The sequence below is a fragment of the Sinohyriopsis cumingii genome, chromosome 13, assembly GCF_028554795.1.
Source record: "Sinohyriopsis cumingii isolate HCF-2022 chromosome 13, ASM2855479v2, whole genome shotgun sequence".
In the NCBI taxonomy this organism is placed as follows: domain Eukaryota; kingdom Metazoa; phylum Mollusca; class Bivalvia; order Unionida; family Unionidae; genus Sinohyriopsis; species Sinohyriopsis cumingii.
Genome location: NC_142973.1, coordinates 30,391,551 through 30,407,145, shown reverse-complemented (window position 1 = coordinate 30,407,145; position 15,595 = coordinate 30,391,551). Strand labels below are relative to the sequence as shown.

At 33.6% G+C, this 15,595-nt stretch overlaps 1 protein-coding gene across 1 annotated transcript in view; it reads right to left on the bottom strand.

Moving 5' to 3' along the window:
• LOC149785132 (uncharacterized) overlaps window positions 1-15,595 on the bottom strand; it is a 181,819-nt gene that overhangs the window by 108,567 nt on the left and 57,657 nt on the right. The window contains exons 22-28 of the mRNA XM_089978894.1: window positions 10,569-10,692; window positions 10,019-10,113; window positions 9,182-9,367; window positions 6,655-6,835; window positions 6,067-6,233; window positions 3,848-3,975; window positions 1,245-1,491 (exon numbers count right to left, since the gene is read on the bottom strand). Of these exons, the coding sequence (XP_089835020.1) occupies window positions 1,245-1,491; window positions 3,848-3,975; window positions 6,067-6,233; window positions 6,655-6,835; window positions 9,182-9,367; window positions 10,019-10,113; window positions 10,569-10,692 (1,128 nt within the window). The remainder of the gene's footprint in view (window positions 1-1,244; window positions 1,492-3,847; window positions 3,976-6,066; window positions 6,234-6,654; window positions 6,836-9,181; window positions 9,368-10,018; window positions 10,114-10,568; window positions 10,693-15,595) is intronic.

The following is a 15,595-nucleotide window of genomic DNA, read 5'->3' as shown; positions in this document are numbered from 1 at the left end:
CCATGATGCAAATGAATTTAATTCTTGGAGCTTTTTTTCTTTTGAATAATTGTTAAATGTTTGGGAAATATATGTTGTTAACATGAGTGTTCATAATTCAAGGTTTGTTAAGTGTTTTATTAGTTTTAAAATTTTCAGTGAGAGTTCTAAGGAAGAAAGGTAAGTAAAGAGCAAGTAAAATATGCCCATTTGTGTACAGTATTCACAGGATGTTCAGTTTACAAGAGACGACAAGTGGAATTTCTGTGTACATAAAATATAATTATTTCATGTGTTGATGGTGTTAATATTTCTGTGTGAATTCATAATGGATTTTATGGATTATTCATGGCAAGAGAAACAAATTGGCGAGTACATCATTTGTTTTCACCGTCATGCATTAGTTTTATTTCTGCATGTAGCATGAAATTTATACCATTATGTATGTAAGTTTATTGAGAACTGCCATTCCAAATTGCAGCTTAATTAAATGAATACATATAAATTGATAACAATTTTATTGCAAGTAGCCCCCTCTATAAAAATCTGCAAGCCAAGTGCTGTCAGCTAGTCTCAGGGATACAGGCACTGGAAAGGCTAACACTGCTCAAGGTGATCTCTGCAAGTATGCTGCAGGGGACTGCCTAGCTATTTGGCTCAGGGGTTAATGTCTTAAACCCCAAAATCAATATACTTCTTCTTTACTCCAAGTGCAAGTTGTCCAAAAAGTTTGGTTCAGGGCTGTGACATACCACTAAATGTTACTGGGCAGAAATTAGCTTACTTCTTTGAGTCAAAGTAACTTTGACCCTTGACCTTTTGACATCATGAACAGGCATATTCCTTACCCCATGATGAATAGACTAATTCCATATCCCAAGTGCAAGATATCCACAATGTCTGATATGTGTGGACAGCTCTTTATTTTGCAGAAATGAAACTGATAACAGACAGATAGAAGGACAACATTAAAACATATGCTTTGCCATTTGGTGGGAATATACAACATTAAAATTGTATATCATGTCTCTTTTGTTGAATTCTCGTTATATCTCAAAACCAAAATAAATTACAGGAACATCATCCTAATCATAAATGAAAGGGATAGCTCTAAAACAGCATTAGTATATTTCTTTATTTCAATTTATGACTAATTTAGAATTACTGTAATCTAAATCTAATTTAGTAATAAACAAACTATATTTAAAGATATTCGTATTCTGCATAAACTGTATTAATATTGGAAATATATAACAAAGCCTCACCTCCATCTGATACAGAATAATTATTTCTCTGTTTAATCGCCCTGTTGTAGGCCCATACAACTGTGAAGTACTTGTGTCCATGCTGAAGTTGTTTGTCATCTTGTAAAGCAAGGCAAGTCTCGTGTATGTACTGCTCAACCAGAGTGAGGTTTGCAATGTCCGTCAGGCCTGGCTTTGTACCAACACCAATGGCATATTTACCAATGCCAGATTCAGGATCAAAGAAGTTCAGCCAATTTGCACAGATCTGGAAGTGAAAGAGGACCAAATAAAGTGGGTGATAATTGATCATTATAGGATTGTAGAAACAATGGTCATAAATTAAAACATATCAGTGATGAAAGAAACATCATTTCTCACCCATGTGACAAAGAGAAATATAGCTGTTTTGCTAACCTTACTTTTCTTATTTCACTCTAGCCATCTCAGACCAGTTGTCTCAGTCAAGGTGTCCATGCACTCAGAGCTACTTTTAAAAAAAGGAACCCTTGTTGTCTTCTGCTGTGCCTGACATAGTTGTTCTAAAATCAAACAACAACAACAACAACAAATATATAACAAAAACATAGTAACTTAAGGTAAATCCATCTTTGAGAACAAACCATACAGAAACATTTATAGAGAGACAAAGACACACACTCATATGATGTCAAACTTTTTGGTATTATGCTAGTTCGTTTCACACAGCATGGTCAATTTTATCCCATATGCTGGCCTAGCTCAATACATTTTCATGTCAGCATCATTAAATGTAGCTAAAGCTACGTAACTAGTTTTAAATACTTTGTGTGAAGCAAATTATATACTGTTAGATACATTTAATGATGCTGACCTGAAAAATGACTGCTACACATTGGATAAAATTCTCAATGCTGTATGAAATGAACTATGACAGAAAACACTGATCCATGCACACAGACTATATACCTATACACTTCATAGCCTCCCAACTCTCTTAACAACTACAGAAAACTTAGTAACAGCCCAAAAATGTGTTATGTCAGATATGCTTTATTCTAATTATGTTAAGCATCTCCACTGTGCCCAGTTGAATCAAAAATATATCTATAATATTTAATGACAAATAATGCACTTCCCAGCCAGAAGGAATCATTTATCTGTCAACACATTAATCCATAAGCAAATTTCATGGTAACACTTTCCATATTTCCAAGACAGAAAAATACATTTTCAAAGAATCTGTGAACTTGAAAGTTTTGCACATGGTTATCTGCTAGGGTCCATATTTGGAGGGTCTTTTAAACACAGGGCTAATTTTACAATCAATATTAAGGACAACACAAGTATGTCACAAACAGTTCACCTCATCCAAAGAAAAGAAGAGTTATATACGCCAGTGACAAAGATCACTAATTACCCATGAATAACCCAAGCATGGACACTCATGCTACATGTAACTCTTTGTTATAATAATAGCCTATACTACTACAACAGAGGTGTGGGTCCAGTATTGTTTCATTATTTACAATATAATTTTCTAAATTGGAACTCATGAAACTGAAACATTTTCTTGTAATAAATATTAGCTATATATTGTTTATTTCATATAACATCCATATATTAAATGTGATAATACCTCAATACTATGCAATGTTTTATATTTATTACTTTGGCTCACGCATAAAAACTGTACTTCAGATGACACAGTCATGCCACAGTCCTCATAAACATATTTGTATTACTGCACCGCATGTAAATATTTGCACGTCAACTATATTGCAAAAGTGAGACGTTCTTTTCACTTTAAAGGAAATAATTGGGTGAGAAAAAGAATCTATATTGGGTTTTGGACTGAGACAAGGAAATCCCAGTCGTGGGGTTACATTATATGTCCCCCCCCCCCCTCGGCAAGTATCTTGGGGAGACAAATAATGTAATCCCTTGACTAGGATTTCCTTGTCTTGGTCCAAACCCCAATATAGATTCTATATTTATTCTGTAAGTGTTCCACTGTATGAATGAGATTAAACATTAATATAGCATGCAACATATAGTGATCTCTCACTATAACACTGTTCAGGGGAATCATCTGATTGTACTGTGATATTAGGCAAGTACTGGGATATATATTAGGCACAAATGTAGCATACTGTGAAGATCATGATTTCTCACTACAACACTGTTCAGGGTTTATCATGCAAGTGTACTGTGATATAGGTGAGTACTGGGGAATATATTAGGCACTAATGTAGCATATGGCATAGATGGTGATCTCTCACTACAACACTGTTCAAGGAAGTCATGCAAGTGTACTATGATATAGGTGAGGTTACCCAATACATAGTAATATGTGACTATACTCATGTTATTGAGGCAATTTATAGTGAGATCACTGATTACATATATAAGCAAAATATATACACTCATTTTGTGTTGTCTATTTTTCTCTTCACACTTTAGCAGAAGATGCAGCCAAAGACTTGAATATTTTGATGTACAAAACATCTTACAAAGCTCAGTATGTTATTTTAATCCTGTGGACAAGAAACAAGCTGTTAATTAATTTGCTCTCTTTATGATATCTGTACAATGTTTACATTCTTTACTGACTTTTATGAGTAATTAGTTACTCCAATGCTTACCTGGTCTTTGTTCTTTGTGAACATGAGATCAGTTTTATAGATTGGACCATCATACACTGTCCCTGCTTCAGGAGGAGTAATATCAACAATTATGGCCTGGTCTGCATGACCCTCTGTTCGCAGATCAACTGTAGATATAATGCAAAAATAACTACTGAAATAATTGTTTTCATTGTTGTTTACTAGACAATTGTAAAAAAAAAGCATTCATTTATAAGTTTTATGGACTATTACATTTTGCCATGAACATGAAACTAGCAATCAAGTGGATGGATTCATTCAAAGTCTGTTCAATTTAGTAGTGTGAGGAAATATATATTTTTCCTCTTTACGGCTGTGAATTTAACTTTATTGTTGACTAACGGTTACAAAAGATTTATGATCGTTGACTGAAGTGCTTTGTAAGACGCATATTGGATGGATGGCTGTGAGTTTATTCAGTAATTACAAGAGAGTAGGCTAAGAGATTAAACCCTTTGTATTGCTAAGATGGCCATATTTCTGTGTTCATAGACACTTGTGAAAATTGGTTTGTGTGGCAAACACAAACATCAAACTAGGAATTCCAGCCAATCAGAATCAGAGAAATTGTAAAACCTTCCAGTAGGCAGATATATTGTCTCAGACAGAAGAGGGGACAATGAAACAGCTAGCCAGTACCTGAGTGAAATTAATCAGTGTGTCCTGACCTTTTGAAAGGAGCAAAGGATATAAGAATTATAAAAAGAATTAAAACAAGAATTCTAAGGGAAAGACCACTCCAAGCAAGAGACTCGTAAAAAAAGGGAAAGAGGAATTGGACTGGAAAAGAAATAGGAACCTTCTACAGGAAGCTCGCAGGGTGCATGTAGAGATGTCAGTAAACTCTTAAGGAGGGAAGGAGGAAGTAGGCAAATAGTACAAGGAGTAGCAGAACAGAAGGACTAGTACAGGAAGAAGGCAGGAGAAAGAGAAAAGTGTAAGGAGTGGTCAAGGAAGAGGGCAGGATGAAAGGAGAAGGGAGAACTGCTAGATGAGTACAAGGGATTAATTCAATGGAAGGAGACTCTCTCACTTTAGGACATTAATTCTCATATGATGCAACAGGCCAAATTAATGTATTTATGAATGGAGCATAAGTGAAATATTTATATCTGGAAATTGTTTGAATAGTTTATTTATTATTAATATTGATTAAATTGTTATATATTTTACTTTGAGTTTTTCATATATTCAGGTTGTCAGCATTGCTGACTGGGGGCTCGTAAGCCATCCAAAACTTAAATGTCCACCTTTCAACCATATTATTCCTAATAATGTAGAGGGGTTGTTACAAGTAGAACACATTTAACTGACCAATACTGATCAGAATCCTGGTACATCCAGGACCCCAACTTTCTAGTAGTGTAACCTTTATAAACACAATTTTGGGGGTAAATGTTGAATACAAAATACATAACTTTTTGTTGGAATAAGAGACAGAGCTATATACAAACTTCCTCTCCACTTGTGCTGTTCTAATTCTATTTGGTCAAAAACTTTTTAGCTGTCCTAATATATCCTATGAAATGATTCAGATTTATGTAACTGATCCTGATCAAAATTCATTTGTGTAACATTCTGCAGTTGCAGAATTTTTGGCTATTTGAAAAATAGCTTTGGTTTGGCATGACATGTGGGAAAGACAGCATGTAGATAAATGAACTGATTATTAATCAATCATTAATTGGTTTGTATAACCTGATGAGTGAGCATATAATTTATCCAACTCCAAACACTATTCTCCACATATCTTACACTTGTTATATTTAGTTTGTAGGTTTAACTGTAAGTAAGACAAAAAATGAGTATAAGTCTAAATTTAAATATTAATAAACTATTTTTCTTTCTGATTACAGATTCATTATTATCTTCTTTTTTTTACGGCTGTTCCAGCAAAGCATACAGTGGACCCTGGGAGGGAACTTTTAACATGAAGTTGTCACCCACTGATGCAATTTAGAATGTTGCATTATTTTTCCATGACTTTTGAGTAATCACAGAGCCCAGGGATACATTTTCATAAATCTGCCTTCCCTAGGTACCAAGTATATTTAAATGGAATAGACCTTATAAAATAATATTTTCGATATCTTTTTATACTGGCATAAATATCAGACTCTAACATTTGAATGATTTATTATTACAGTTACTCAGACTTGAAAAATATCTGGTGCAACAAAAAATACAATGCTACAAACCATTATTAATAGCTCTAACTTTGATCCAGGCTGGTACTCCATTAGGGATTTCAAAGATATGAGTGATATTTGGTCCATATGGATATCTCTGCCACGCCATCAGACTGCAATCTCTTGTTGATTGGCCAAGACACAAATCTAACTGGGCAATGCCCGAGTCAGGGTCGCTAAAGACATAAAGATAAAACCATATAAGTCTGTACCTCTGAGAGTATAGCTTTGTATTAAATGCTTCAGGTTTTAAAAAACAACCAGAGAATATGGCATCAAGGCATGTAGAAAATGAGCAAGAACACTGCCAAGCTGCATTCATCAGTACTTTTCTCTATTATTTACTACATTCAACATTGCATTCCCTCAATATCTTGGAAATTGGAGGGGAAAAAAATAAAAAACAATGTAATATTTTAAAAACATATCACACATTTTGAAGTCTCTATGTATAAAACAAATATCATATATAAAGTGCACAAGTTTACATATACATAATGCATTTGACTACAACCAACAGACCAAACCACATACAGTCTTTGATTTTCTTGAAAACAAACAATTAGTTTTAGTCAATTTTTTTATAAATATAGATACCTTGTATTATGTTCGGCATAAATAAGGAATGTTTCCTCGTTGTATTTGATGTTGAAGATCTCATACACAAATGGAGGAGATGTATCTACAATGTAAGGTGTTGTATGACAGATCGTAGTGGCCAGAGGTCCACCATACTGAACATTGTTCAATGCTCGCACTGTGATGTAGTATGTTCCATCTGTAACAATAATAATGATAATAATAATTATAACAATTTTTTGTAAAGGTTACTCTTGGAAGGGTTAAACACATTGACAATGAGAATTTGTGAAAAAGACTGACAGTTTATTAATCATTCTGAAATGTCTTATGTTCAAATTACATTAAATATATCTGAACATAACATGTCAGCTCCATCCATATCAGTTATATCGAGTGACAGTTTATGGAACACACACACACACACACACACACACATGAGGAAAATAATAAAGCTAAAATCAATACTCACACAACCAAAGTTTTTTTACCTTCCAAAACAATCTTTCTTAAATCTTTGCTCTGCACTTTTACAATCATATGGCATCTTATGTAAGCTGTAGAACCCATATGCCATTGAAGATATTCATGTGAACCTCCCCATCAGACATCCCATATGCAGTGTATCCCCCAGGGGTGTAAAACTGAGGGTAAAAAAAACCCCTTCGTGTCAGAACTGGGGGTCAAATAAAAAATGTGGGCATCAAAAATATACTGACAAATTTTCATCCGACTCGTACTTTTTCAGCTTGAAATAGGATATTACAACTTGCACAACATACTCTCTCTCTCTCTCTCTAAACATACAAAAAAACCAACATGCACAATTAAAAAACAAATGCATTGTCCATTCAAAGAATAATTTTATTAGTTCATTTTTCTTTTAAAATCATACTTGTAACTGTCTCCTTATAATCTTTTTGAAGCAATATTATAGACCAACACATTATATACAAGCCAATACAAAAAACCTAATAAATCTTTTTAACCAAATGGCAGTCAATTTACTGCCTGTCATAAAATTGTACTATCATCGGTTTCATTGTACTTCATCCTAGAACAAATTTATCCAAAATCAAGGAGGCTAATGATTCATCTTGTTTCTAATAAGTTACAATTGAACTTTAAGGTCTTTCTTTTATTCCAGCAAAGTTAAAAACCAACAAAATCTGCAATGACCCCCTGACTGTGTAATTGAAATAAACGCATTTGTCTTGGCAAGTTTACTGATTTCATTGTTGTGAAAGAGTGTCTTGGGTTATAATGTGTTCTCCAGATATCTTGTGGCGAACGAGGGCAGATTTGTTAAAATTCTTAAACCCTGTCACGAAAAGATTATTCACTTTTGCAGTCTTCGCAATCATGCTTTCAGAAGTCACATCGGTAATCCTAATGGATGTGCCGTATTCCAGTCAAGGGAATTATTTTCTCCATTTTCCATTAAAGTTAGATCCACAGTTACTCTTTTGTGTTCTGCTTCTTTCACTTTCTTCGCTAATGATTTTTAGTGCACGATGTTTTAATCTGGAGATCACTTTCATGTGCAACAAGCATTGAGATTAAACATCAAGATGACATCTTGCTGAGCTCAATGGAAATCACGTGAGAGCTCGAGAGATTAGGGGAAGCTACTCTGTCATAACACTGCCTATGCTAGTCTGGTTCCTTATTTTGTATGTTCCGTGCGTTCCACTCCACTATACAAATAGAGGAGCCCAACACAGGGAGCAAACAAAGCGGGGAACCAGTCAATGCCTATGCTCTAAGTATACATGATGCCACCCTTCGTCCAACGCATTGGAAATTAAATAAATCCTGTTCGCATTATGTGAATCCCTTGCATCAAAAAAATGCACAGCAACAAAATGTGTGCATCAATTTTCTCCAGCGTGCGTCCCTGAAACAAATGTGCATAAAGGGAAACACTGCATATGCCACTGAAGTTATACATGTGTACCTGCCCATCACACAAACTATATGCCATGTAAGTTATACATATGAATATCCCAATCAGACAACCCATTTGCCATTCATGTCACACACATCTCCCATCTGGACAACCCATATGCTGTTAAAGTTATAAATGTGAAACTCTCAGCTGGAGAAGGCATGAGGCAATTTAGATGCATGTTGATTAATCTTAAAAGTAACATGCTGAATCATGTTTTTGATATGCATGAAATTTAACATGATTCTCGCTATACATAAGATGGAATGTTATCAAAAGGACCTATTATTAAAGCTGAAAGGTTGACATTATTTCTAACTAAATACGATACTGTCTCATACACAGTAAAAAGAGTAAAATTGTTTTGCTGCACTCTATAAGATGCTGATATGTTGTCTTCTTTAAACGAGTTAAAATATTCCAGATCTTACATGTTCCAAATACAATATACGAGAGAGATAGCTGTTTCACTATAGAAATTACTGCAGACTTTTGTAATGTCAAAAATATTTTGACCATTTAAAGTCCCAACTTGTGTAATATCTAAAATATCTAAAACAGGTGAAACAATATTAGTAGTAATTATAAACTGTTTACCAGGAAGAGTAGTGTATGGGGCTGGCAGAGGGTAGATCTGTCCAGAGTTTGTCCACTGTGACCTGTCAAGAAGATGTTTGTGAGGGTCATGATGTGGATGTATTAATTCCTCACAGACCTTGGTGCCAACTGTCCAGGAGTATCCTAGGAGACCAGTCTCTTTGTCATGAATTCCATCCCAATTAGCTATAATAAACCATAAAACATGTGAATACATAATTTAAATACTAGATTGTAAAATCTACATATGATTATATGAATAACACGTGTCACTTTATATCCAATTTACCTTCCCCAGTCTTGTCTTGCAATTAAGTTTGTTAATCTGACAGATCTATCTGGAATTATTTATGGGTGCAACTTAAAGATGATTAATGAAGTTAGAATGTATTTACTTGTACAAATCACAGCTTCTTCTCTCAGTACAATATTTATTGATACATGCATCTTGTTTAACAGCAAACCTGGGTCTGCTTGTCAAAACATTTTGAGTACAAAACACAAGCTCAAATTTAATATTTCTTTTACAATCAGTAGTTTTTTTTATTAGAATAAAGAATCACAGAACTTTCAGTTTTTTTGAACTTGTATTCCTCCACTAGATAAACGAATTTCAATCATATATAATCCATAATAGTGCTTTTTTAATTAAACTTGAGTTTCATGCTAAAGGTTTCTCAAGAATAGCGGTCCTAGTTTAAATGTTTAAGTCTGATTCTAAACCAACTTTTTGTTTTACTAGTTCCATGTTTTCTTGCTTCCATTTAGTTTGGAGTGTTGCAATTACCAAATGTAACTGTGTTATTAGAGGTTACTCAAGCATAATTATTTACTAACCAGAAACAAAGTTGTTTATTCTTGTGTACAAAATGTCTTGCATTGGTTTGTCTCCGTTGAAAACTGTTCTAGATCCTGGTCCATCAATTATTAACCTGGAAAAAAAACAACAAAGAAAACAATTAAAAATCTAAAGTTTTTAAAGTTGACCGAAATTACTATAGGAAATGCTTTTAAAAAAAACTTTTGATGAGAATCAATATGGTCTCTTCACTTACTTACTTACTTATTACTTACTTAAAACTTACCAAGGTTCCAAACCTTTAGTAAATATACTTTTTTGGGTAATATAATAAAAAATAAAATGACTAAATATAAACTAAAAATGGTCAGAATAGGAAACTGACAGTTGTTTACACCAAAAACATTGAAACTTTTTCAGCAAAATGTTCCTGACCTTGATCAGATTCTTGCCCATACCAGCTGAGAAAAATTGTTTAGGAAAAAAGCATTATTACTCTTGCATCAGAAACTAAACTTTTACAGCATCACTGGGAATTCCAAAATCTGTCTTCTATAGTTACAACCCTCTGCTTAGTTTAAGCCTTACCTATGATTCTTCACAGAGTTTGAAACACCAATACAGTACATGTTCCAGTCTGGTCGATCCTTGGGGATGTTGTCAAGGCAGGTCACTATTTCAAGGTAGTCTTTTGAGCCATTCTTTATCAGACCTGAGATGTAAATTATAAAATTTGCCATGAATACTAAACATACTGTTTACAAGTATAAACATGTTGAGAGAATGTTTATATTGTTATGTATATTTAATTTGCATTCTTTGTTATTTTATTTAGTATGTAAACAACACAAAGTTTTATATTTCTCTAAGAGTGTAGGATAAATATTACGATCATTATCTTAGTCTTAGCCAAGGACACTATGTTTATCATGTTTTTTAGTATAATTTTAGTAACAGACCCTCTAATAATAACTAGGATTATCCTAGAAATGAACTTTTGGCCCTCATCCAGGTTATTCTTTTGTGTCTTAGTTTTTTATATAATACTTTTTACTTGGGAAAATTTGTATTCTTGCTTTAAGATAGTGCAGAATCTTTTATATTGCTGTGTTCAGTAACGTGTTTGATTTGGGTGAAATTATTTAATTCAAATTAATCTTCTCTGGAAATACAAAGAGCACTATAATATTCTTGGAAAGAGACATTAACTGGGAATTATAGTGATTTAAACAAGGACTTCTGGAATCATATTATTGTTATTCATCAAAAGACTGTTGGCATATCATTACAATTCAGGCTATTAGAGACTACCAATCACTACAAGCACATCAACACCTTCAGAGACAGAAACTATTTGGACTAACACTAAAGTTTATCCAGAACTTTATTCATTAGGACTACTGTTAGTAATTCAAAGCTTTTTGGGGATTTAAGTTGCAATACCAAAGTTCTTTTTGCATTTTCACTTTGTAAATAAATTGTTTGTTCAAGTTAACTCTTTTCTTTTACTTATTTTAAGACCAAAGAGTCACAATAATATTATGACAAAAGACTACAGTAATATTAACAGTTTAGTGTGAAATCAACTTGAATAACTCGTAATTTGGACAATCAAGTACTGAAAGAAAGAACACACAATTCATTAAAAGTAATAGGTCCTATGAAAATTGCTGGATTCAGGTTACTGGGCAAGCAATATGACTGAGCGATTTTGGGATTGAAACCACCAGTGACAGGTGATGATAAAACGTTTTGCAACCAGAGCTATTAGTGATTGGTCCTGTTCACCAGGGGTCAAGCTAGACTGGAATTTTAGGGAGATAGGACTTTTTCTTTCAAACAAAACTGGGAGAAGTGAAAGTAAAGCAAGAAATGTAATATATATCTGTGTGTTTATTCTCTTACTTGAATTATGGAACTATGCTCTATATTTCTTAGTATGCAAATCTGCATTTAACATTGGCTTTAAGCAATAGTTCATACTTAAGCAGAAAACTGTATGGGTTGTATGTACATAAACATATCTTGTACTTTTATAAAAAAAATTATCACATTGATATGCAGTGTATTTTGACCATATGGCATTGCATAAGCACATTAGATGCTTTACTCTGTAATAAATTTTAAAGGAGTAACTAGATTACAATACTGTAAATGCAAGTTAGTAAAAATTCTTAATTAACTTTAAACAATAATATTTTTACTTTCTTATAGTTCACTATAAAATGGAAGAATTAAAAAAATTTGAAAAATGTTTGAGATGACCCATGTACCATCTCACATGAAAGCAAATGCATGTCTCTGGATCATAATATTGTCATAATTTCCTTTTTGACAGTATAATCTTACCATACCTATTCATTGACAACACCATACATGCCACCCCCAAAAGGTATAAGAGTAATTATTGCTATTGTGAGTGGATAAATAGCAAAATCTGGCTTTCAAAAGTGTAATTTATATATTATATGGTAGAGTTACAGCACTTATGAAAAAGTTACATTTATTTTTGCTACTAATATAGTTCTGCTGCTAATCAAAATTCTGGTCACAAAGGGCAAAATCCAGAATACAAACACAAAATATATTGAAAAATTATTTATAATCAGCATTCATTTCAATTATTCTACATTTGCAACTTTATTGAATGATCACTGAAATTCTACAATGAACTCAGTATTCACATATTTTAAAGTTTGTAAAGTAGTGCTGATTTGTCCTTTTCTTTGGATCTGACATGTTTTGAGGTTTGAAAAGATCCATCTGCTCGAACATTTTACGTTAACTCGTTACCTTTTGCAAGTACTTGCTGCCTTGCCTACTAAGCCTGATAAGCAGCCTGCCTTCTAGAGGCTGTTTGTAGGCTGAGCCACAGAGTATCATAATGGCTGCCTGAGTGAGAGCTTCTTGAGTTAGTGCACATGCTGTCTACATTTTCTATATCAATCTTGTCACATGCAAACTATGTAATTTAATGAAAAATAAACACTTACCAATGTTTTGTGCCACTCATTTCCACCAACAAGTGCATATAATCCACATGAATCAATGTTTATATGCACATATTTATAATATAAGAATATACCTCAATATATCTATTTGTGTTTATAATGTATATTAGATTACTTTTCTCACCAATATTTTGCACATCAATGTGTCCACTATTTTACTGCAGATTTGGTAATTTTTTTATGATACTGCCTGAAGCATGTAAAAAGAAATCTATCTCCCTTGCATTTTCTTCTAAAATAAATGCTGGCCCTGAAGCTGCTGTAAAGTCATCCATGTTTACTGGTCTCACGTGTTCCAAACCAGATTTGATCGTAATGTGTTTAATCCTCGGATTCAGATAAATCTGAAATATCAGGTGTCAAAACAGGACTAATACTAATGTCCGATCCTTCATCCTGAATCTGATTAAAATCAATATCATGTGCAATGTCATCACTTTCAAATCCTTCAAAACTTCCATCAGAATCGTTGTCGGAATACATGAATGTTGATGTTTTGTTTTACTTTCACAATTGACCTAATTTTCTATAGAATTTCCCACTTATAAGCTGTAAAACTACCAATAGAATATGTTCATCATTTTATGTAAGGACTATTCTCATTGGCTAAATATTTTGAAAAAGAACGGATGGTTGTAATTTCATCCAATACAAAGCTTTAATATGAAACGTGTATTAGCGTATCTGGGGTTTCCCAACCCTTGGCTGGAAACGCATGAATGAGCCAGCTGGGACAGAGAGAGTATTATTAGCAGCTTGTATATGCATCTCTGTGGTTACAAGGCTATTTTTATGGTCGCATATATGCATCAGCAGAAGGACAAATTCACGTAGTAAAGCATTTTCGTAACATCTGGCTCCAATACATTTTCTTTAAAAGTATAGACTTGTACTAACTAGCTTATCAATCTAATGAATCTGTGAGGACAAGTTTATATCTGAAGAAATCCATCTGTTTTCTTAGAAATGAGTCATATACAGTTGCTATAAATAGAAAAAAAGGAAATTACACTTATACTATTCTTATGCAGCAGCCTTCTTAATAAGAATATTCTCAATTTATATGAATGGAATTAAACAGATGATAATAAAAATGACAAAAAGAAATCTGAGTTGATTTATTTTTATTTTATCTTTCAATGTACCAAACAGGCATAAATCCTTATAAAGGCTAGCGTAAAACGTAATTTGGTGAAAAAAAAACAAAACAATTAAACTGAAAGGAAAATAGTTGGCATGTATGCAACAGAATAAAGCAATAAAATCGATACATGAATGAACCATGCCCTTCTTACCAACCCAAATGACAGCCAAAATGTAAGTACATCTACTTGTAGAAAGAGGGATTTTCTTAATGTAACCACTCACTAAGTGAGTCACTTTAAAGCTTTATTACAACAGTCTCTTGACAAGAATGCAGATTTATGGTATTATTATTTGTCTACATACTTGTAGTAATGTCAGACATTGGTTGAACAGCATTTGCTCTGCTGCAGTTTTTTTCTGTATTTCCACAAAAATGAGTGAATTCAAAACACAACTTGGACCTTACAGCGCTTCTTGAATTCCACAACACAGCATTGTCCCATAAGTTTCTGACCTACTTAACTGCATCTTTTGGCTAAATCTTCAATAACATGATATATAGACAGTGATATCTATGAATTGTATATTTTCCTTAATATATCTGCCTAAAGGTTTAAGAAAACAGACAATCTAATAAAGTGGTACTAATCCCAGACAAAGCAATGTCTGCCATTATTTCCCAATGAAAGAACGCTAACGGTTTCTCTCTGATTTTATGAAGAAAATAATGTACATGTGGCAGTTAAAATCTTCAGATCACCAATTCTATCAAAAAACAATTAATTGCTTTTCAACCCTTGTAAAGATGAAGATATGAAGATGATCAACAAGGGTTGTAAGTCTGTACAAAATAGTTGTTGTTGTCATTTTAGATTTAACACCATTTTTCAGCATATGATAGGCTACACAATGTGGCCTGTATAAAAATAACCCAGGAAAACTCTGGTAAGAACCACCAATCCAAGGAAGCTACTGGAAAGCTTTTCATATGTCCACATTGGCTGAGCCTAAGACTCAAATCCACATGGACAAATGTGAGATGGCAGTGATCAGTAAAGGCAATTGCTTTAGATCACTCAGCCACCTAAGGTCCCCTGTCCAAAACAGAGTGGAAAAGACCAATGTTTAGACATTGGTTTTCTCTCTCTCTCTCTCTCTCTCTCTCTCTCTCTCTCTCTCTCTCTCTATATATATATATATATATATATATATATATATATATATATATGCCACTTTTTCAAAATAAACTGATCACCCAAAGTTTTTGTTGTTGTGGGGATTAATGCCATTTTTCAGCATACGATAGGCTATGCATGGTGGCCAGTATTAATGGTGGAGGAAGAATCCAGGAAAACCCTGGGAAGAACCACCGACCCACAAGAAGCTACTGGCAAGCTTTATCACAGACCCACATTGGCCGAATCCTAGACTTGAACCCACGCAGACAGAGGTGAGATGGCAGAGATCCATAATGGAGTGTGCTTTAGACCACACGGCCACTCGGGGCTCCCACCCAAA